The 22,274-nt window shown below is 40.1% G+C and overlaps 1 protein-coding gene across 3 annotated transcripts in view; it reads left to right on the top strand.

Annotated features, from left to right (window-relative positions):
• Positions 1-732: 732 nt before the first annotated feature.
• st3gal4 (ST3 beta-galactoside alpha-2,3-sialyltransferase 4) overlaps positions 733-22,274 on the top strand; it is a 49,793-nt gene continuing 28,251 nt past the window's right edge. For 2 of the 3 annotated variants that reach the window (XR_009941100.1, XM_062551688.1), the window contains exons 1-3: positions 736-1,111; positions 20,477-20,545; positions 22,162-22,234. Coding sequence is in view for 2 of the 3 variants with exons in the window: in XM_062551688.1 (XP_062407672.1) it covers positions 20,524-20,545; positions 22,162-22,234 (95 nt within the window). In the remaining variant the exon portion in view is untranslated. Of the gene's footprint in view, positions 1,112-20,476; positions 20,546-22,161; positions 22,235-22,274 lie in introns of all 3 variants that reach the window. The other variant, XM_062551690.1, reaches the window with a different exon arrangement.

The raw sequence follows: 22,274 nt of genomic DNA, 5'->3' as shown, positions 1-22,274 counted from the left end.
TTCATAGGAACTCCAACATACAGAATAGCCCTCTGCCATCAATAAATAGTGTTTCTTGTCTCTTGGGGATAGGCTTTCAATAATATGCCTATGCCTTGTCGTTTCTTTTAAAGGTTGGTATACAATGATTATTGAGTGTGTATTTTTCTAAATTACTAATTACTTGTATTTTAATTAAATACATTTTCCGCATCAGTATTTTGTATTTCATGCTGTCACATTTTATGAGCCAGTATTTGTAGCTTTTTTTTTTTTTTTTATGTAATTGTGCACACACACAGTAGGCCTACAGAGTGAAAGAACCACAGAGGCAAACACACACATGCACACGCTCATTTACATACACCAAAGTTGGAAGAGTAGGGGATGCAGTAGGAGATGGAGACAAATTGACAAGAGTGATTAATTTTTGTAGAGAATGTGCAGGACTGGGCAGCGGTCATATTTGTACCGCTCTGCGGTATATCTAGTTTAACATTTAAGGTGTCGAAATGTAGGGTTTCACACAGTGAATAATGACATGTGTAACTGACACTTGTTAAAGTGCTTAATGTACCTGTTTCAAGTTTTTCCTCCGGAATAACTTCTGCAGCTCAGCAGCAGGTTGGTAGAAGAGAGGCTATGGTTAGGGGATACAAGGAGATATGTCTATCTCAGCTGCAGCACATCGGAATGCAGTTAAATTGTGCGCATGCGCCACTCAAAAACTCTTGAATTTTGGGAACGTGTTGTGCCTAGTAGTAAGAAGTGAGTAGCATTGTCGTGCCGCATCCTGATGGCTTGCTCATCTTCCTGCAACTAATGGCAATATCTATTATAACAATGGGAGAAGCGAAATGACGGGAAATGTACCGCTGAAGGATTTGGCTATTTACCACTGTCGTGGCGAGTATCTATCTCATTTAACGTTAATTCACAGTGACCACCACCTCTGAAGCCAGCTCACGGCGCCTCCCACTCAAAATTTGTACCCTTTTTCATAAATTGATTTGTCACTGCAGTTACCACCGCATTTGGCCAGCTGAACTGTCTGGCTTTTTATCATCATCCTCTTGTACTATCAAGTTTCGACCTGTTTCGCGTAGTCCAAGGAACAGTTATAACGTTATAGGTAAGTCTGTTTTAACTTAACATTACTATTTTTTCCTCTCCTAACGTTAGATTACCTTGGTTCATGTAAAACGCTAGCGTTGTATTAGTTTCCAAATGGAGAGCTTTAGTCACTAACGTTGCAACAAATTATGAGGTGGTGGAAAGTTGCCAATAACGTTAACTAGTTCTTTGCGTTTTCAAAGCCACATTATTGTGCTGCTTATGAAGATAACGGTTAATGTTAGCTGACTAGGTTAGCCATCATCAGCTAACCTCAGCCAGAACCAACTACCATTGCATAACGTCACGTTAACTAGAGACTGGTAAATCTAACGTCAATACATAAAAGCAGGTTAAATAACTTAATGTTCGCTGCCACGGTTTTAACCAGTGGATATAACGTTTACGTTACAGGGCAGACAATCCATTGTGGTTAACGTTCATGTGAATGTAACGTTAAATGTCACATGCATTAGTTTTTTTCTTGCTTTAATGTTAACCCCCCGCATCTAGATGGCATCTACATGTCAATTTAGTAAGTTAGCTATCCAGATGTAAAAAAATGTGCAGGAGGACACGTCGCCTAAACAACACGGTAATGCTATCGTTTGGCTAACGGTAACGTACCTGAAGTGAACATGAAGTGGAGAAACCCTAACGTGCAAAATGTGCCCAAAACGATAAATTGCTGGCTGTCGATTAAATTCGACTGCCCTGTCCGACAATGTTTGTTTTTGTACTGTCAAGGATGCATATGATTAGCTGTGGTTAACCGAGCATCGTGTTCGACGTTAGGTAGGTTAGTTTGTTTTTGGTAACGTTAAGGTTAACATCCTTTTTAACATTATTTCTTGCCTTCGTTATGTTAACGTTAACGACATTTGGAAACAATGCAACGTAACTTTCCTAAAGCAGGCATTGCGAAAGCTGTCAATGAGGTTGACGCAATATTCTGAGGAGTGTCTTTGAGTTGTATTGGTATTGTTCATGATACGTTGCTTTCCCCCCTCGTATGTGAAATTAAAATCTCATTGTTGCTGATTTTTGTTAATGTGACGTCATTGCTGTGAATGATTTAGCACTGCACGCCAGGTGTAATAACAAACCAAATATTATTTAGAACATCATCGACTGTCTCTAACTTCACGGCAGTGTAGCCTATCCACTAAGTCAACATGTCTAGTCATCAAAAAGAACGTCCGTGTGATATCTCCGTGTAATATGTTTCCCTTTGTGCCGAAACATTACTCCCGCGTGTTGCACAGAACAAGCTGTTTCAAACACAACTAATGTTAGCCGTATTCAGCATGGGAGGAGAGAGATGGCAACCCACACCTTGAACACTGTTGTGATCAAATCTGGTGTTATTAGTAGCCTTACATGTCTGTACGTTTTTGCCTATTGAGACTGATAAGACTGGGCGTATGCTCTCATCTGAAATCTTATTACCGTGCAAGCTTCAACCAAGATTGCATGCATGGCCTTAAAGGGAAACCTGGAGAAGTACGATTGGAAACTGAGAAGGGGAAATTAAATTGTGTGGAGGGAGGTCCTTGTTAAGAGAGAAAAATGCCCCACTGTCATATTGTAATATAAAAACCAATTAGTCAGTGAAAGAATCAATAGTTGCAGCTTACATAGCCTACTGTGGGACTGCACCGATCTCAGCTGGGACAGGGGCGGTGTTTTTCATTTGGATGGTAGCATTGTTTGCTGTTAAAGGTGCCTGAGCAGTTATAGCCTAATTTTGTAATCAAGATATAATATAGGCCTACCGGTAATTGTGATATGCATCCTGTCAAGTCTCATGCTGTCAATTGATAACAAACACACCGTAAAAAGCCATAGATTTTTTGCTTTGTGATTTGACTCACATGATTCTAATCTAACACATAGTGTGTTGGTATAATATTAACAACCACCAGTCAAGGGCTTGTAAGGACTTAACTTGTGGGTTTCTTTGACGTGTCCATCGTGCATGCATATCTCCCTTGTGGTTTATACAACACACAGATTTTCGTTACAAGATGTTGTCAAGAAACCTTTATCAGTCCCCTCAAGTTACATTAAGGATATCCAACTCTGCCTGCTTTGCATCTCTTACAGCCACTATTTGCAGTCCTCATTTTTAGTAAATTTACCAACTGCATTGCAGGAGAAAGAGTGGCTAGGTTAATTATCTATTAAAGTTGAGTTTGCTGAATATTTTCTGTTCCTGTTAGGCCTGTTGTGGATAATTCAACCAACTTGATGATGGATTTGGCTGAGTTGCCCATGGCAAACTAGATATTTAATGTCATATCAGCATATAATGTTATAATAGTTTTGTTTTTAATACTCCAATTAAAAACTGAGAGATCTGGGAATCTTATTTGCATAACTTCAAAAGTTGTGACACTGGGCTATTTGTCCAATATCCAAACATCCAGTATTGGAGCCACAGTAATTTACCTTTATGATGTATTAAGTGGCTAGTACGCTGCCCAGGAATTTCTATTGTCAGGAAAACATGAACTTTATTTAGGCTAGTTTTCTCTTTCAGGTTGTTTATTGCATGATTCACTGTGCAAACGGTGAACTAGAACAGAAACAGATCATATATTGAAGGATTTATTTATTTAATAAACAATAGCTGCAGCCAGGGCAGCACTAACAAAGCTAATTATGTCACGCTGGTGTCAGAAATGTAAGGAGGTGTGTGCATCAGAGCTGATGTTTTAAATTGTTGGGGCCGGATTCTGAAGACCTGGCATTAGACTTACTTGGCCTATCGCGTTTGCAGGGTGTCTTGATTTTTATTATTATTATTTATTTTTTTTAATGAAAATCACCAGAGCCGGGCATCTCGTATGCTCTCAAGCAGGGATTCCCAAACTGTGGTATGTGTACCACCGGTGGTACACATGCTGCTTCTAGGGAGTAAACGAGATGAAAAGGGCTATGGTGGAAAGGAATGAACTTTTCAAATTTCCGGGAATTATTTAATTCATGAATGAATAAATAATTTTTAATCGGGGTTATAATGATGTGGAAACAAGACATTTAGTCCGGGAGCCAAATGCCATAATTTAGGTGAACCTGGCTTTGTCGGTTAAAGTTTTTTTTTTTGCAGAATCTAGTAGACTAGGGGTACCTCTTTAAGATTTAAGAGGGTGCCCGGTGATATCCCTTGGGCAATTTCATATATTAAGCCTTTCTTGTCCAATGTGTTGACTATAAGGCGGATATACTGCAGGTGAATAGGGTAAAAGAATTAACAAGCAGATATCACTATGAAACTTCACCAGTTGATTACTTAGATCAATATGAAAAATAAATGTATTACAAGTTTTCTGAAATGTAATGTTTGAATATGCAAATTAGGTATGATGTAATTAAATATGCGCTGATTTGCATAAACGTAAAAAGATCAAATCTGAACATTGGACAAAGCCAGCTTAAATTTTTTTCTTTTCATTTTGTTGACATAAGAGATGAAAAGTATTTTAGAGAGGGAATTATAGATATCTCATTTAGTTATTCAGTAAATCAGAAAATACTATACCAGCCTTTAAAAAATCCATTTTCGCCATGTTTTTTGGAATAAAATGTCATGTAAATCAGGCTAAGAATCATATATCAACAAACCCCTCTGCAAAATCCTTCTAAACATGGTTAGGTATAAGACTGAAAAGTTTGGTGTATGTAGATGCTTGTGAAGTGGAGATTTTGTTCTTCGAGTGAGAGAAGAAACTCATCCATATCCGCCTTATATTCAACACATTGGACAAGAAAGGCTTAATATACAAAATTGCCCAAGGGATATCACTGGGCACCCTCTTAAATCTTAAAGAGGTACACCTACTCTACTAGATTCAGCAAAAAAAAAAACTTTAACCAACAAAACCAGGTCGGACCTGGGTTGGTTGCAACCTGACCCCATGGCTTAGTGACTGGTCTGGTCTGCCAAAAGCTCACGAGAACCTTAAAGGAACACTTCACTTTTGTCGGTTAAAGTTTTTTTTTTTGCTGAATCTAGTAGAGTAGGTGTACCTCTTTAAGATTTAAGAGGGTGCCCGGTGATATCCCTTGGGCAATTTCGTATATGAAGCCTTTCTTGTCCAATGTGTTGAATATAAGGCAGATGGATGAGTTTCCTCTCTCACTCGGAGAACAAAATCTCCACTTCACAAGCATCTACATACACCAAACTTTTCAGTCTTGTACCTAACCATGTTTAGAGGGATTTTGCAGAGGGGTTTGTTGATATATTATTCTTAGCCTGATTTACATGACATTTTATTCCAAAAAACATGGCGAAAATTGATTTTTTAAAGGCTGGTATAGTATTTTCTGATTTACTGAATAACTAAATGAGATATCCATAATTCCCTCTCTAAAATACTTTTCATCTCTTATGTCAACAAAATGAAAAGAAAAAAATAGAAACTGGCTTTACCCAATGTTCAGATTTGATCTTTTTACGTTTATGCAAATCAGCGCATATTTAATTACATCATACCTAATTTGCATATTCAAACATTAAATTTCAGAAAACTTGTAATACATTTATTTTCCATATTGATCTAAGTAATCAACTGGTGAAGTTTCATAGTGATATCTGCTTGTTAATTTTTTTACCCTATTCACCTGTAGTATATCCGCCTTATAGTCAACACATTGGACAAGAAAGGCTTAATATACGAAATTGCCCAAGGGATATCACCGGGCACCCTCTTAAATCTTAAAGAGGTACCCCTAGTCTACTAGATTCTGCAAAAAAAAAAACTTTAACCGACAAAGCCAGGTCTGACCCCATGGCTCCCTGACTAATTTAAAGGAAATCATTTGTAAACTGTAGTAGGCTACGTTTTCATGAAATTAAAAAAAAATGGTGATGCCTGGAATGCGTCAATATAATGTGTTACTTTTTAATGTGTCGGATGGTGGAGGTACGCGAGCCGAGTTAGGACATAGAGGGTGGGCGGTGGGGGGGGGGGGTTGGGAACCGCTGCTCCTGCCCTAGAGCATGGCTCTGGTGCGACATGTTGCCTAACCTGTCAACACGGGAGCCAAAATTAATAAAGTCAATAGGCAGCTGTGTCACACATAACACAGCGTGAAACTTGCCATAGTTGGTGATCCTGACTGATGTCAAGTTTATATGGATTGACTTTGCTCATCAATATCAGTTTAGAGCTGTTTGTAAAGTTGGGACTTTGCATTCCCTCTGCCATATTTCTGTTACTCCCAGCTGGATGGAGATTTTAGTGGCAATGGCAACAGCCTGTGTACTAGAAATTACTTTATACCAAGTTGTTTACCTTCTTTGAATAAGAGTGCATACAGTAGGATTTGGTTGTATTTGATTGCTTCCACACCTGTCATTTCATTGTTGTATTGTACATGTAAATGTAAATGAAAATTTATTTCATAAATGTAAATTGTCAATGGTCATTCAGTGTGTTCATTTGTATTGGTTATATCCATTTCAGTCACATTTTCCTGTAAGGTCTTTCCGGTTCCCTCTCTCCACACACACACACTCACACACACACACACACACACACACTGAAATAGCAGCCCCACCCGATCTCACTGAGCATCCGTTGATTGCTTGCACGCCCTGGACCATTGTCCATCACCATTGTGTTGTGCACACAATTGAGCACTTCAAAGTTCATGACATCGCAGCGCAGTTCTGGTCAGAATAGTGGCTGCTATCATTAAATCTTTCAGTGAAAACACTTGGCCTACCTTCACACTAGAAGTGCAAAGTGTATTTAATGGTCTATTTAAAATGACTTTGAAGCATCTGAAATGTTGACATATTGTGGGTGTAACATACATTAGGTGTAGGCTAATTATTCTGGCTTTTGATAAGGTCACTGTAATTGTTTTGTCTACTAGGCTAAATGTTTTAATGAGTTGAAGAAGCATATTGGTTTAGTAAGCCAGTACACTATCTACAGCCAAAAGTCTAAACTATTAGCCGCGGCTTATACATTGATTTTCCTAAATTTCTTCCGCTATGAGGTTAATACAGGGGGGCAGTTAATATGGTGTTAATAATGATGGTTTTGTTTCTTATAACTAGCATAAAACACTGTCCTGTGGCTTATGCACAATACGGCTTATATGGTTATGGTTATGGTTATAATTATTTAGCAGACGCCTTTGTCCAAGGACATACAAATAGATAACAATACAAATTAAATTAACAGTGAACAATTACAAAATAGGGAGAATAGCAATATTATCAATAAAACTGTACATCATTTTAAGCACTAACCTAATGAGAAATAAAACAATGAATATGAAAATAGCAATCAAATAAGTCACTCAATTAATCATATACTAACAATAACTATGGCATGGTAAGGCTAAATTTAAGGACAATAGCAAAATATATCAATGTAAGGACAATATAAGGACAATGTCAAATTCTATCAATGGACAAATTATAACCAAACAATACTATTATACAAACCATAACACATAACAAACGCTCAAAAGACTAAGTGCATATTAAACAAATATGCCTTAAGACCCCTCTTAAAAGATCCAAAACTGTTGCTGGAACGGAGAGCACTGGGCAACTCATTCCACCAACATGGAACCACTGAAGAATAGGATCTACAATTTGACCTAGCATGTATGGTTGGTCGACATAACAGACAGAGACGGTTTATAAAGCGAGACAAGTCATATGAGGGTAAATTCCGGTTACCCTGTGACGTAGTGCCACTCCCATTTAGGAGGCAAACGGGAGAAATAAACCTTATCTCGGATTATGACCATTCCCTTAGCCCTACATTCAGCAATGCAAGTAACGAACCCATATTCTACAAGGCACACGTCTTTCTAACATTCCCACATTTAAATCGTATTTTCCAGCGTGATAAATACATAGAAAAATAACTTTGTTCACGACCTGTCCCTCCTGACCTGACCTGTCTCCGCTAATTGCGCAGGCCACCTGTTATCAACGGCACACTGCTTCTGCTGCTTCTACACTGGTCTAAACCGATTACTCGTCACTGGTCACGCCCAGATAGGAGGCGGAAGTGGGCACCATTTCATTCCATTGAAAACCCCCTTTATGATTCATCTTCCTAACTATGATCTTTGTAACAGACGCTCCTCAGAAGATCGCAATGGGCGGTTGGGAATGTACATGTTGATCAAAGAACTGAAGTAGCTGGGAGCAGATCCAGTCAGTGTCCTATAGGCCAGAGTGAGATATTTAGATTTAATTCTGGCTACTATAGGGAGCCAGTGGAGAGTAACTAGGAGAGGAGTTACGTGTCCTCTTTGGCTGATTGAAGACCAGTCGTGCCGCAGCATTCTGAATCAACTATAGAGGTCTTAATACACAAGCAGGTAGGCCAGCTAACAGGGAATTACAGTAGTCCAGCTTGGAGATAACCATTGCCTGTACAAGAAGCTGTGTAGAATCTTGTGTCAGATAAGGTCTGATCTTCCTAATGTTGTTCAGGGTATACCGACATGACTTTGCAATTGAGGCAACATGCTCAGAGAAATTAAGTTGGTCATCAATTATGACACCCAAGTTACGTGCCGATCTTTGGAGTCAGTGGGGATGAGTCAAGCTGGATGTTGATCTGTTGGGGAATAGCTGTTTTTGCTGGAAACACCAGAGCTCAGTTTTTGAAAGATTAAGCTGAAGGTGCTGATCCTTCATCCAGATTGAAATATCCTTTAGGCATTATATGCGTTATATTATATCATATTTATTACTGTACCAACAACCCAGCTTGTGTATTCTGGTAGTATGAATGCCATTACATGTTTGTGAGCACAAAAGATGTGTTACTCTGTCCTTCACATGACCATATACCAAAGAGAAAAATTGATTTGTAGTGTTTGCATATAGTAGCCTATGTTGTGTTGGTCAGCTCTGACCCCTTTGGAAACAAACAGAGTGAACAGATCAATAGTCAGAGACTTTATTGGCAGTACGTTGCAGTTAAACTCTAACTTTGCTGTCTCTGTTTCGTGAAATGTATTGCAATATATCTGCAACAAGGAGGAAGGGGGTAAGCCACAGAGAAGTGCAATGCATTGGTGAAGTGCAATGCATTGGTGAAGATCTGCAGGTACATGCACCTGAAGCTACGTAGATTACTATTTTGAATACATTTTAATGTTGAACAAGTATGTATTATGATGACGATAATTTTTTAGCCTCGTAGATGATATGCATTTTGTTGAATTCATTGTACAAAGACATGAAAACTACCCATGACTGTATAATGATGCTTGGTCATAGGTGTTTTGCATGCCGGTATTTTGTTTTGACTGTTACAGTTTTGAGAAACATCCATCATGTTCAACATCCATGACCTCTTATCATCAGCCTGGGTTGAAGGTCTACGCACATGGCTCATTTTGAGTTTTATGTCCATTATTTCCATCGCGGCATATGCACGTAGTGTTGTGCTTTGGACCTGTAGACTATAAGCGCCCATTGTGAGAGCAGACACGGGGCAATGAATGACCCCCACTTCCTTCTCAAGGCAGGCACATGCCTCTGCTGGTGTGGTACCTTGAATGAAACCCTTTTCACGTGCCACGTCGTAGAAAAATGCACACAGTAAAACAGGAAAAGGGCGTTGCTGAAATGCAACTGTAGGATTCTGTAGCATGATGGTTTTTTTTTTTTTCCATCCCATAGCCTACATTTTTGTTTCTTGGAAGTGTGTGGCTTGGCACTTATGAACTTGGCAGAGTGTGTGAAGCTTTTGCAGAACTGTCAAGATCAGAGCATTTAGTAGACATTCTATCTGCAAAACTTATACAGTACACTCACGTGATTAACGTAATACAGAAATTGGCACTCTGATCACTGTAACACTGTATTATTTTATTATTTCTTTTTATACATGGTTAATGCACAGCCTCTAGAGTCTAGACATTTCATCTTGAGTAAGCATTCTATTGAGATGGAGCGGTTACTTCACAAAAAACAGACTAGGTTGGCTCATTGCTTGATAGCTGATTTGTAACGTGGAGTAGCAGGCTATAGGCTACCCTCGGAGTGGACAGGTGGAGTGTTGATTAACATCGGTTAATGTCAATGAAGCTTTTGTCCCAAAATGCATGAAACTGTTGCCCCGTAGTCTATTATTAGGCTTCCAGTTTTCTCTTTCTGATATCATTGTTCACTATGAACTAGATACAGTTATCAGGCGTCAAAATGAATTTGTTAAACAAGGGGCCTGGGTAACACCACACATGCATAGATATCTAGAATTCTGATTATTGAGCTTTTGAGTTTTGAACCTGGCAAAGCATTTCATTTGGTGTGATTTTTTTGAAGTAAGACAGTTCCCATGGGATTCCACTGGACAAAGACCCAAACTACAAAAGACCGGCTCCTGCAGCAAATGCTTTGACATATTTACCAACAGTTCAGTTCTTAGCTAACTTACATTCACAACAAAACCTGATGGAGAAGAGGATGTATTAAGTTTAAGTCGAGCTTCGAGCTTGAATCGGGGTGTTGGCGGTCGGTCCGATCCTTGACCAGTCCACGGCTGAAGTGCCCTTGAGCAAGGCACCTAACCCCTCACTGCTCCCTTGGGCAGGCAGCTCACTGCTGGGATAGTGAATACTCCACCTCACTGTGTATTCACTGCGTTCTGTGTGTGTTCACTAATTCGCAAATTGAGATAAATGCAGAGACAGAATTTCCCTCAAAAAAGTATACACTTATACTTAAGTTACCAGGGAGTGTGGCTGTGTTTTACTCTTGATTGAATGTAGTGGGCAGTGCATCCCTTTCAACAGCAGTGGAGAAGGTGAACTCTCAGATGTTCCTAGATTAAGAAATGGGCGTAGCAGGAAAGGTAACTGGAGCTGGAGCATATATGTGGCAAATGTGTTAAATTATGCACTAATTAACATACCACCCTGTGTACATGATACCACTAAGCTTTTCTGCAAGACATACATTTTTGATGAGGGGGATTTTAACTTTTAAAATGTGCATGTAGCTGTCATAGCTGAGCATATCAGTAAGCATAAATAGCACATTTTCTACATCCTAATTTGTTGTTAAAAGAAGCTGTGACAAAGGACCTTAAACTAAGAAGTAGCTTAGTCATTCCAGTTCAGATATGTAGGCTATTGGTTTCCTTCTTTATTATACATTGTAACAGGATATCCTCTCTAGGCGAGCAACTGTCTTGAAACATTGAATGCTCTGACTGTTAATTATGCCCTTCTATCGATGCATATTTCTGAAAGTAAATAGAGATGTGGCATCCAACAAATGTTCTGCTTGATGCACTGCTTTGCATCGTGTACACATTCCAATTGAAAATAATATAATTAAACTGATGTTATCGCTAACAGCATCACATGTAGTTAGGATATGGTGTAAGACGGCAGTTTGTATTCTGAGTATTTCCACAAGACTTATTTGAGTCCCTGTTACGTCCCTCTGCACCCCCACTGCCCTTGCTGTGGCAGTGCTACAGCCTTTGGGTAAAGCATGGGCGGAATAGGTAAAATTGTCCATACCTGGCTGGCAAGGTCAGGTGTTCACCCTCAGAGAAGCATTTCGCACCACCACACCTGAGTGCACCATGCTCCGGTTTGTTGCTTTCATATTCAACCGCTAGATTTGAACCCAAATGACTCATTTGTTGAAATGGAATTCTCTACTTGATGTACTTGATAAACTCTGTTGTCTGTCTCCATTTATATTGTGGTTCCTGAGTCGGTTGTAACATGAATTGAGGCCTTGTCTTGGATATTTTTTACTTTTTGTTGGTGAGAATGGTTGTTTCAGTGTCAGTTTTTGCACTCCCTGGACAGATTTATCTGACTGGAGGCTATCTCAGGTAGTCTTCGGATGCTGCGGTTGGTTGTCCTAGGTTTACTGTGGTTTACGGAGTTTAGTGGTATGCCTCATTTTGATAGGTCCAGATATTGTTTTTTTTGTGCTTGATCTGATGAGCTATGTGATGTTGCAGCTGTGGGCATGGCCACTGTGTGCATGAGTCACCCTTTACGCAGTTGCATGGCGCGTCCGTTTTCAATTCAGCTCCTATGATAACAGGTTAGAGGTTGCACACTTCCTGTGTGATGCGCATGTTTCGCACCCACCACACAACAGACATGCCGCGCTCACGGTTCGCTGGCAGTCTGCAGCCGGCCTTATGGGTGCCTAGATTATATGAATAATCATGAGGTGACTGTTTACACTGATATTAGAACAGCTGTGGTAAGTTGTGGTAGTGCATCATTGCTACAGAACTAAATGTGGTGAAGCTGTATGTGTGCACGCATTGGATTTCTCAGTGCCAGAGAGCCAAAAATAGAAAGAGTTTTTGTAATGACGTGACATTTTCTCTTCTCTTTTAAATGTTTTCAGGTGTCTGATTGATTGGCCAGTGTCACCACCTGTTTGATTGACGTGTTCTTAACCTTTAACGGCTCTTTCTGTGGTTGAAATTGTTTTGAAGGAGAAAAATGTCTGTTTTTAAGAATACCTGGCTAAGTGTGGACATAGCCTCAGTTACTGTTGCCATGAGCTTGAACCAGTCTGGCCATTCTCTTCTGACCTTTGGCATCAACAACAGATTTATGCCTAGATAGCTTCTGCTCATTAGATATTTTCTCTTTATCGGACCATTCTCTGTAAACCTTTTGAGGTGGTTAAGAAATCCCTAGATCGACAGTTTCTGAACTACTCAGACCTGATGGTCTGGCACCAACAACCATGGCACATTTCAAGTCACTTAAATCACCTCTCCTCAATCTGATGCTTGGTTTGAACTTCAACAGATCATCTTGACTTTATTGTCATGCCTAAATGCATTGAGTTACTCCTATGTGATTGACTGATTGGATATTTGTGCTAATAAACAGTTGAACAGACCTGTGTACAGTGTACATAAGCGAATGGCCGATGTGTACCCAGCTGTCCATTTTATCTGGCATGTCATCCACTGCTGCTATAATGGAAATCTTATCTATCTATCTTTTTATTGTTGTTGCAAAAACGTATACACCTAGCTCCCAGTAGTCTAAAAACTCTAAGGGGAAAGCTTCAACATAGTCAGTTGCAGCACATACAGTGGTGAGACATTTGTTTTAATCATGGAAAGTTCAACCAATATTAAAGTAGGTAGGAAATCCTTTCTCATTTCTAGAACAGAATTGTTCAACGAGAGGGAGAGAGACCATGGATTTGCATCTATTGCCCCCTAGATGGACACTCAATTAATAAAATCATGACATGCCAGGTTGTCAATACATGAATAAATAACAAACAATTTTGTCAATTGGCCCAGAAAGTAATGCACTTATAAGGCATTGTCTGAAGGTGGTCTGTGCCATCTTTTTGTGAAGATGAGACCAAATCTGTTACCTGTGAAAATGTTTTTGTGTTTCTGACAATCCAAGATGGCAGCCAGATTGTTGTTTACAGTGACATCACAAGTTGCCATTTGTCAGCCTTAAGACCTACCACATCATTAACCACTAGTAAGCACCAAACACATCAACAGTTTCAAGTCTAAATGCATTTTGCTAAGTGCACATTTCTTGAGCATCCTCCTAATTGGGTCATTAGTCCACCAAGTTTGATTCCTAAAAGAGTTGCTAAGATATGAGCTCACTCCCTGTTTGGCAGCTTCGCTGTGAAATTCAAATGACTGTTGCGGGTGAATGCTTTTGTCAATTGTTCCAGAAAGTAATGGATTTATAAGGCATGAGCTGAGAGTCTGTGCGAATTTTGCTGACGATCAGATGAATTTTGTGACCTGTGAAAACTTTAAATCCAATATGGTGGCTGATCAATTATGTCAATGTTACAAGTTTACATGTGCTAAAAGAAAGACTTGCTGAAGACTTCCCACAGGCCAACATGCAGTTTTGCTAATTGCAGCACCCCCTACTGTAGGTCACAGGAGTCCCCTGATAGGGTCATAAGTGTAAATACCAAGTTTGATCATGATACATGAAACGGTTCCTGAGATATGCTCACCTGCTTTTTGGTGGCTTTGCTTCGCTGCTTGGCCCCTAACTAATAAAGCATAACATTTTTGTAAAACATAAGACATTCATGTAGTAGATATTCAAGCTGAAAAGATGAATGAAGTGATGTTTCATCATAAAGATGTGCAATCATCCAAGACTACCATATTGCTACTGTAACACACTGTTTATGGTTACTCCTTGATTATTGAATTCAGTTCCTTCATACTTCCTCAGTGCTTCATTGGTATTCAGCTGGCATTGGGTACGGTTATCACAATTGGTCTTATCTATTTCTGTCAGATGCCATGACCACATCTAAACAGACGTCTGGTGTTAATACTTCTGACTCACCCCTTCAATAAACTGAACTGAAACAGTGTTTGCTGTTTCCTTCCAGGCAGTGGAATTATGCTATAATGAAGTTATAGATGGCAGTTAGACATTTGAGTTAGGCCTGGTGCTTTTGTGGTGGCTCTGGTTCATGTAGACTTTGCAATGTATGACATTGAATGAATCAGGTTCAGAACTGGTTTTTATGTATAGCAGCCTATATATCCCTTTTTTTTGATCCCGTGAGGGAAATTCGTTCTTATACTTATGCTATGTACTTTTCTTGGATAATCCTTCTATGGTTACAAGAAAGGGTGCATGTAAAACTGTGGTGATTATGTAACGTTAACAGAGCTGCTATGAGAGTGGCTGCCAATTATGTTCAATTTAGTCCAATTTAATGGTAGAGAAAGACATCGTTGTGTTGCATGTGTATTTGACACCATCATCCTATGAACTCTATTGCAGGAATGAATGTGTTAAAAGAACCATATAAAGGACAATTTCTGCTGTGCCATAAGCAGTAAACAGCAGATGTGCCAACCTTTATACATTTTGCGTAGTATGTACCAGGGTGGGAATTTCGTCATTTTAGGGGCAAGGCCATTTGGCCTTCACCTTCTTCTTTTTTTTAGGGGCACCAAGGCCACATGATGGGGCACAAAGGCCACTGAGTAAAATTCGATGGTTTTACATTTCAGGGTTATCTCGACACAAATACATAGACCCGCTAGCCGCTGTAGGCTTTGAGAAACACTAACACAGCCTCAAACTTCTTTAAGTTGAGGCCCAATCATGGCAGACTTGCGTGATCAATTGCGCATCAAATTATCAGGTGAAGCACCGGACCTAATTTCACTCAAAGAGCAAAGAGCGTTCCGTATCAGTTCAATACGGAACAAGACTTTTACGTGTCAAATACGGGACGATTCCGTATCATACTGAATGGTTGGCAACCCTAAGTCAGGGGAATAAAGGCCACTGTGGCCTTATGATGGGTTTTTTTTCACAGGGCATCAAGGCCAAAGTGTAGGGCAACGGCGGCCATGGCCTCATGGCCTTGGTATAATTCCCACCCTGGTATGTACTGTATTTTGACATATAGGCTGGTTAGATTCACTTAAGGGTATGCAAAAAGCTGGTTACGCCTTTTGTTAGTTTGACATGGCAATTTTTGCCTTGCTAGTTCTGATCCGGCCAATTGCGCAAGATGCTACTCAAGTGTACGCCAACGAGCTTCTAGCCTGCCCAGATCCAAAGAGTGGGGATATTAGTAATAATATTGATTTTAATGATAATGATTTTAATTTTAATCGACGCACACATAAATCCTTTTACATCGTAATGTGGTGATTCACTATAGGTGCAACAACCAGCCGGGGGCGTGTAGACACTAAGTTCATTAACAATAGCAGCAGGTTCAAACACACCTGGCTCCACTGGAAACAAATTAACTACCTGAAGAGCCTTTCATGCAGGCCTATTGAAAATGACAATACAGGCTACATAGCTGTCGTTGAGAACTTCAATTGACCAAACCTGGCCAGGGCCCAACTGGTGCATTTGTTTCCCTTATTCATCAAACAATACACAACCACAAAGCAGATGCATCACTGTATTTTGTACATCCATCCAAAAGCCTGTGCAACTCGCATAACTGACTTATACGGTGCTACATAGCTGCCATTGGGAATATCAATTGACAAAACCTGTTCAGGGCACAATCAGTGCATTTTTGTGTCTCTTGTGTCATCAGACAATACAAAACCACAATGGTGTGTATAGCTGTCATTGGGAATATAAAACTTATAAACACATGCTCAAAACCTTGTCAGGACCCAGAGGGAAATGACAAAAGATTATGTCTGTACAGCTGGCAGCAGGCTTCTCCAGTGAACGAACATAAGTGAACAGAAGTCATATTGCATAGAAATCTTGTCAAAGAACGAAAAAAATAATGATATTAACCTGTTAACATTTTAGATAAACGTTCCTGTTCCAAAACATTAAAAAAATATATAAAGTTTCTGGTTTCATTTCTGTTCCTGCCAAAACATCAAACGCTTCTGTTTTCTGGTCAAAGCCTTGCTTAAGAGTAATATTATATTCATGTCCTCTTATCATTCAGTCATTCATGTTCAGGGGTGATTAAGGTTGTCTTCAGAGGTCAATTTGGGTTGGGCTGGGAGGAGTTGTTTCATTAAGAAACAACTCATGGACAAAAAAAATTCAGTTTTCCAATAAACCTCATGTGATAAAAAGAACACACCTACAGTGAACCTGTTGTTAAAACGTCTAGTTAAACTTATCAATCACCTTATCAACACAACTTATTAACATTTGTCCATTAAACCTGCGTAAGAGCTGCGAAGGCAAGGGCTCTTAAGATCCTTATCACTCTGCCCATTTTCCACACATACAAAATTGGTGATACCCTCCCTGCAGCCACATTGTGCCTATCACTGTTCAAATAAAAGAAGTACAGTCAAGTGAAAGAGCCAGATCAGATGAAAGCGGCAACCTCTTGACTGAACATATGACAAAGCATATCAAAATGAACAGCAAACCGGGGGCGCTGTGGCGCAGGCTACAGTGTCCATACCATTTACGGGTCCGAGTGCCCATGGGGACCCAGGTTCGAATCCGGCCTGCGGTCATATCCCGAGCCCACCCCATCTCTCCCTCCCACTTGTTTCCTGTCTACTTCTTCTCTGTCCTATCATAATAAAGGCAAAAAGGCCAAAAAATATACTTTAAAAAAAAAAAAAAAAAAAAATGAACAGCAAACCATACCAAATACGGGGATGTAGGCCTACAGCATGGGGCTTTACAATAAGAATTAACATTTCTACAATTCCAATGTAGAGACAACTCAAAATGATTAACTTGTTGTCCTTATCAAACAATCAAAAGTTGGTCTTGGCATGCACAGATCAACTGCAAATATACATGAACAGGTGACGTCAAGTCACAAATACAGAGTATTAGGCACTTTCTTCATCCATTGATTCAGTGAATAACAAATCCCACCGACCTAAAAATGAATGGTTATTTCTACTACCGTGCTTTGTGGTGAACTTAATGCAAAAGCGCAAATATGTTTCCCCTGATATAAAGGCTGACATAAGAGACATTTGCATATTATCACATTATACTTTCCCAGATAGGTAAAAATCCCTGGCGGTCTTGGGAAATACAACAAAACAAGATACAGTACAGCATGTATGTATACTGTAGCCCTTACAATACAAATGACACTGCCTAATAAAGATTAAAGGTACACTAAGCCGGTTTAGGTCATTTTGGCGCCTGTAGAGCTCCCTCTGAGCCACGCTCTCCTCCTGAACACGGTCACTCTGCCGTGCAATAGCCTATACATTTGCTTAACTCTCCTCACTGAATTTCAAACGGTTGTTGACATAGGCTACAATGTCCGTTTATCTGCTTCAACTTCACTTGCATGCGCGTTGTTTATCCATCCACGTGCTACCGAATTTTGGAACTGAACCAATGTGGAAGGGGAGCCTGATACGAGTTGTTATTGGGCCAGTCTAGTCAATATAGAACATGAACCAATGGGCTATTGACTGCCAACAACTAATTAATTAAGCAAATAATAATTGCATTCGATCAGCCCAAAAGGTAGCCTACGCCAGTCTTCCGGGAAAATGTGGTATGCCAGATGGCCAGTCCAGCCCTTCCCTCAAAGAACAAGATAGCACCTTAATCATATGAATTTAATAATTGACCTTTTTTATCAGAGCCTCCCCTATTCCAAAGAGCATCAACTGCCACTGGTTTATTGCACATAATAGCTCAGGCTACTTTGGATTATCTTTAGACTTTGATTAAACAAATAATTCTGACTGCAACCCATCTTCTGACCGCGACCCAAGCGATAATGCTCCCGAATTTATGACCTGCTACAGACATCGAGTGGTAGACAGGGCATGATGCCAATAGGCTACAATAGACTTGAATCACATCATTTTGATCAGCTACAGACATCGAGTGGCAGACAGAGCTTGATGTCACTGATGGTACCAGACATAGTCACATTGTTGCATATTTGATGTGCATGATGATGATGCATCATTCCACAAAATGGTGTCTCTTCTCTATCATCAAGTTATTCAATAGGCTAAGCAGCCTTAACTCGAAACAACTGTTTAGGCCTGTCATTTTGATCTATAAATTATTATTATTCAGTGCTTAGCTGGAGTGATGTTTTTCACTGTCATCCTATTTTTAAAGCAGGCCTACCTGCGGTCATGTAATTGGGCTATAGTTTTTCTACAGGAATAGTAGAAGGCATTGCACTAGTGCAGTGGTATTCAATCGGGGGTCTGCGGCGGTACTGCAGGGGGTCCGCCAAATTATTTCATCTGGAGCATTTTTTCCCCCTTCTTCCAAAAATGCAAAGCATGGGCTACATAAACATATAGTTGGAAATATATTTTTTATTTGTTTATATAAAAATATATAGGCTGCCTGAGTACCTGCAATCATGTGATCACCATGGGAACATGTGCATCATTTAGCATCAAAATCTTGCATCAGAATCTTTTACTGTCTATGATCAAAACATGTGACCTCCATGTGCCACTCCCCAGGGTCAGACCTCTCACTAGGCAGGCTATAAGATTTTACGTCCATATCTATTTTATACAGTCTATCATACTCAAGCTTATTTGCCCCACCTTAATTCAAATGTGATTGCACTGTGTCTCATCAGCTTAACAGTTAGCAATGTTGCCGGCAACACAGGGCAACGAATGAGGGCAACAGACAACTAGCAACTTTATTAGCAAAACCACCACTAGTTAGCTAAATACCATTCAATCTCAATGGAGCAATGGTAGCTAACAGTTTACTGGGGGAGAAACAATGTCCTCTTAACAACCTCAACAACCTTAGCAACAATATAAAAATAGATGTTAGTTGCTTTTTTAAGCATTTGATGCGTCTCTCAGCCAATAGGTCCTTGGGCTGAAAAAGGCAAGGCCCTTGCACTAGTGTATATGATTGATGTTCTTAACACTAATTACTATTGAGTTGAAGAAAAAAAAAATAGATGAAATAGCAGTATCCAAAGATACATTTCAGAAAAAGTTGTTCTTTCCAGACAATTCCCATTTCATCAAGAAATGCTGTGAGACTAGCCTAACACATCCACTTCAGATGAAATGATGTGAAAAGAAATGGTGTTAAATATTGTAGCACCATAGCAATCACATGGATCTACTTCAGATCAGATATTTTATTTGTTGTTTGTGAATTCAGTGGTCATGCCAAACAAACAGTCTGCTTTGAGTGCCTTTGTGCCATTGAGGCACTGTTGGCCTGAACCACTTTCAATGCTGGTGACATCAGTGGCCCTATAATCCATTGTAATCCTCTCTGAATCCAGAGCCCCCTTGAACACAGTCCGTAGGCACAGGTTATCTGACCTACATGCTACAGCCGGGGGATTGGAATACTCTTGGCGAGGGAAATATCCACCCATGTCATTTACACCCATAAGTCTGACTGCACCGGCTGGCTATTGCCATGGGCTTGCTATGCTGTTCCACAGTCAGTTTAATAACCTACATTTATGATGGGACCAAACGAGAACGTCTTTTTTGGTGTTTACCTATTTTAATTCCGGCTTAATACCGGCTGTTGTATTGTCCTAAGCGATGGGGTTATTGCTTCTGGAGAGGGGAAAGGCTGCTGACTGAAGCCTCCTTGCTGTGTCTTCGTGCCTGATATTCTGTACATCTGATACTCAGTGGATAGGTATGATGAAGTATGATGTCTGGAAATGGACATAGTAACTGGAGTGGAACCAAAAAACAGAAACTGTTGAAGGTTTGAAGAATGGGCATAGTGTTCACGTTCACTTGGAAAGTGGCATAGATCTCACGTGTATTTGTTCAGGTGTTAACTGAGCTGAGGTTACATTTTAGTGTGTGTAAGTATGAACACGGATATAATAATATAAAGTGACGCAGTTTGATGGTTATCTGTCCAGGTCCGCTTATGTGATGTTAACCCTTGTTGCGGTTCCTCGTTGCAGGTTAACATGTGCAGTTCAGAGATGCCAAGGTGGAGGAACATGTGAAGATGTCCCTGAAGGCAGCCAAAAGTAAGTACGGGATGTCAACACACCCACACAGCAGTTTTTGAATTCGTACTTCATAAACTATCTACTTCCTTTTTCGTGTGTGACAAGGAACACGTTATTCCTGAAACCACTGAAAATGTTACTGTTGAAACTGTTGATTACCCGTTTTTGGTAACACTTTACTTGAATAGTCTGCCCACAGATTCAAGTTCGTTGTGTAAAGTTATTGTTGAAGAGTACCTGAACATCACCTTAAATTCAATTCCCAAATTGTTAACAGTGTCAGCAGATAGTTTGAGCATCTGTAGATAGTCCGTGGTTAGACAGTGCAAGTAAAGTATGTAAAGGGGTTCTTGTTTTTTCACTCAGTAGTTCTTCATGTTTAGCTTTTTAATCAAAACAAGGATATGTTGCTTTTGCCTGGATTTAGTCTGTTGAGAAACTTTAAACAGTTAACTCATTCAGCTACTATTTAATTTCTACCCACCATTCACTGTGCTTTTATGTGTAGATAGTGTAGATACAGTGACCTGTCTGTTTGACATAACACATTACCTTACCATAGGTATGGATGAGTAAAATGTGCAGTTTTTGGACTGTGTATGTGTGTAGCGGGGAGCTGGGATGAGTTGCTGAGGAGACTCCTTCAGCATGTGTGCATCGGTTAATGAGCGCTCCAGAAAGGAGCGTCCGCACAGGCGGTGTTTAGCTTGGCCTCTGCCTCTTGACTTTACGGTATTCTGGGAAACCGGCATGGGAGTAAATGTACAGCATGCCTGTGGTAGCAGACTTTTTCTGCACAATTCAACCCAGATTTTCACAAAGACTGTGCATTATCATTTAAAAGCATGATGTTTCCAGGTAGCGTTCACCCCTTAAGGTAGCAAGCGTAATTTTAATCAGGCCAGAAAAAGAGGGACAATAGCTTGCCGCTTCCATCTCTTAGTGGGGGGACTTTGGAAAATATCTCTCAGTCTCCTCTTGGAAGTGCTAATCAATCTCAGGAAGGAGGAAATCACTTTGAGCTCAGCTCTGTTCCCAGCCTCCACAGGCTCTCAGGAAGTAAAGTGCTTTCCCATGCACTTGTGAGCTGGACTGCGTCGAGGGTAGAGTGAATGTTAACGGCAGACTACAGCATATCTTATCAAAGCAGAACGCACACTGTGGGTCAGTGAGCTGTCTTAACACACCCACTGCCTGCGTGCCTGTCTGCCTGCTGGATATCATTTACAGTTGGAACCTCTGAAGTGCTATACATTTTCTGAGGCTAAGAGTGTGTTTTACAAATGCCTAGAATGAATGTATACTTCGGGGTCTGGGCAACTGTTTTGGAAGCTTTGTCCATCTCATTTTGTCCTGCTTCCAAGACATATGACTAACGTTTGAGCCATTTTAAGACTGTTGGGCTCATGTGATTGCTTCTGAAGTGCTTTAGGCTCTTTGGTATCGTATCAATGGCTTGTGTGTTGAAGAGAAGAAAAGGGCACAGCTTCTCTCAGACACAGCCTCACCAAGACATGTGATCACGGTCAGATGAGCATAAAGAGTAGCACATTGGCTTTATTATTTTTACAAAATATCAAAATTCCTATATGCTCTTTTGTGTTTTTGTTGTTGTTGTTGTTGTTTGTTTGCAGCATGGTGCATTCGACTGGTCCCCCTCGTGTTGCTATTCGTTTCCTACTACTGTTTCAACTTCTACCTTCAGAGGTAAGCCTTGTCAGGGGATCTGTCTACTACTAGCTGCCGA

Source organism: Sardina pilchardus, chromosome 13 (assembly GCF_963854185.1).
Source record: "Sardina pilchardus chromosome 13, fSarPil1.1, whole genome shotgun sequence".
In the NCBI taxonomy this organism is placed as follows: domain Eukaryota; kingdom Metazoa; phylum Chordata; class Actinopteri; order Clupeiformes; family Clupeidae; genus Sardina; species Sardina pilchardus.
Note: the sequence above shows the minus strand (reverse complement) of the source record. Positions and strands in the feature narration are given on the sequence as shown.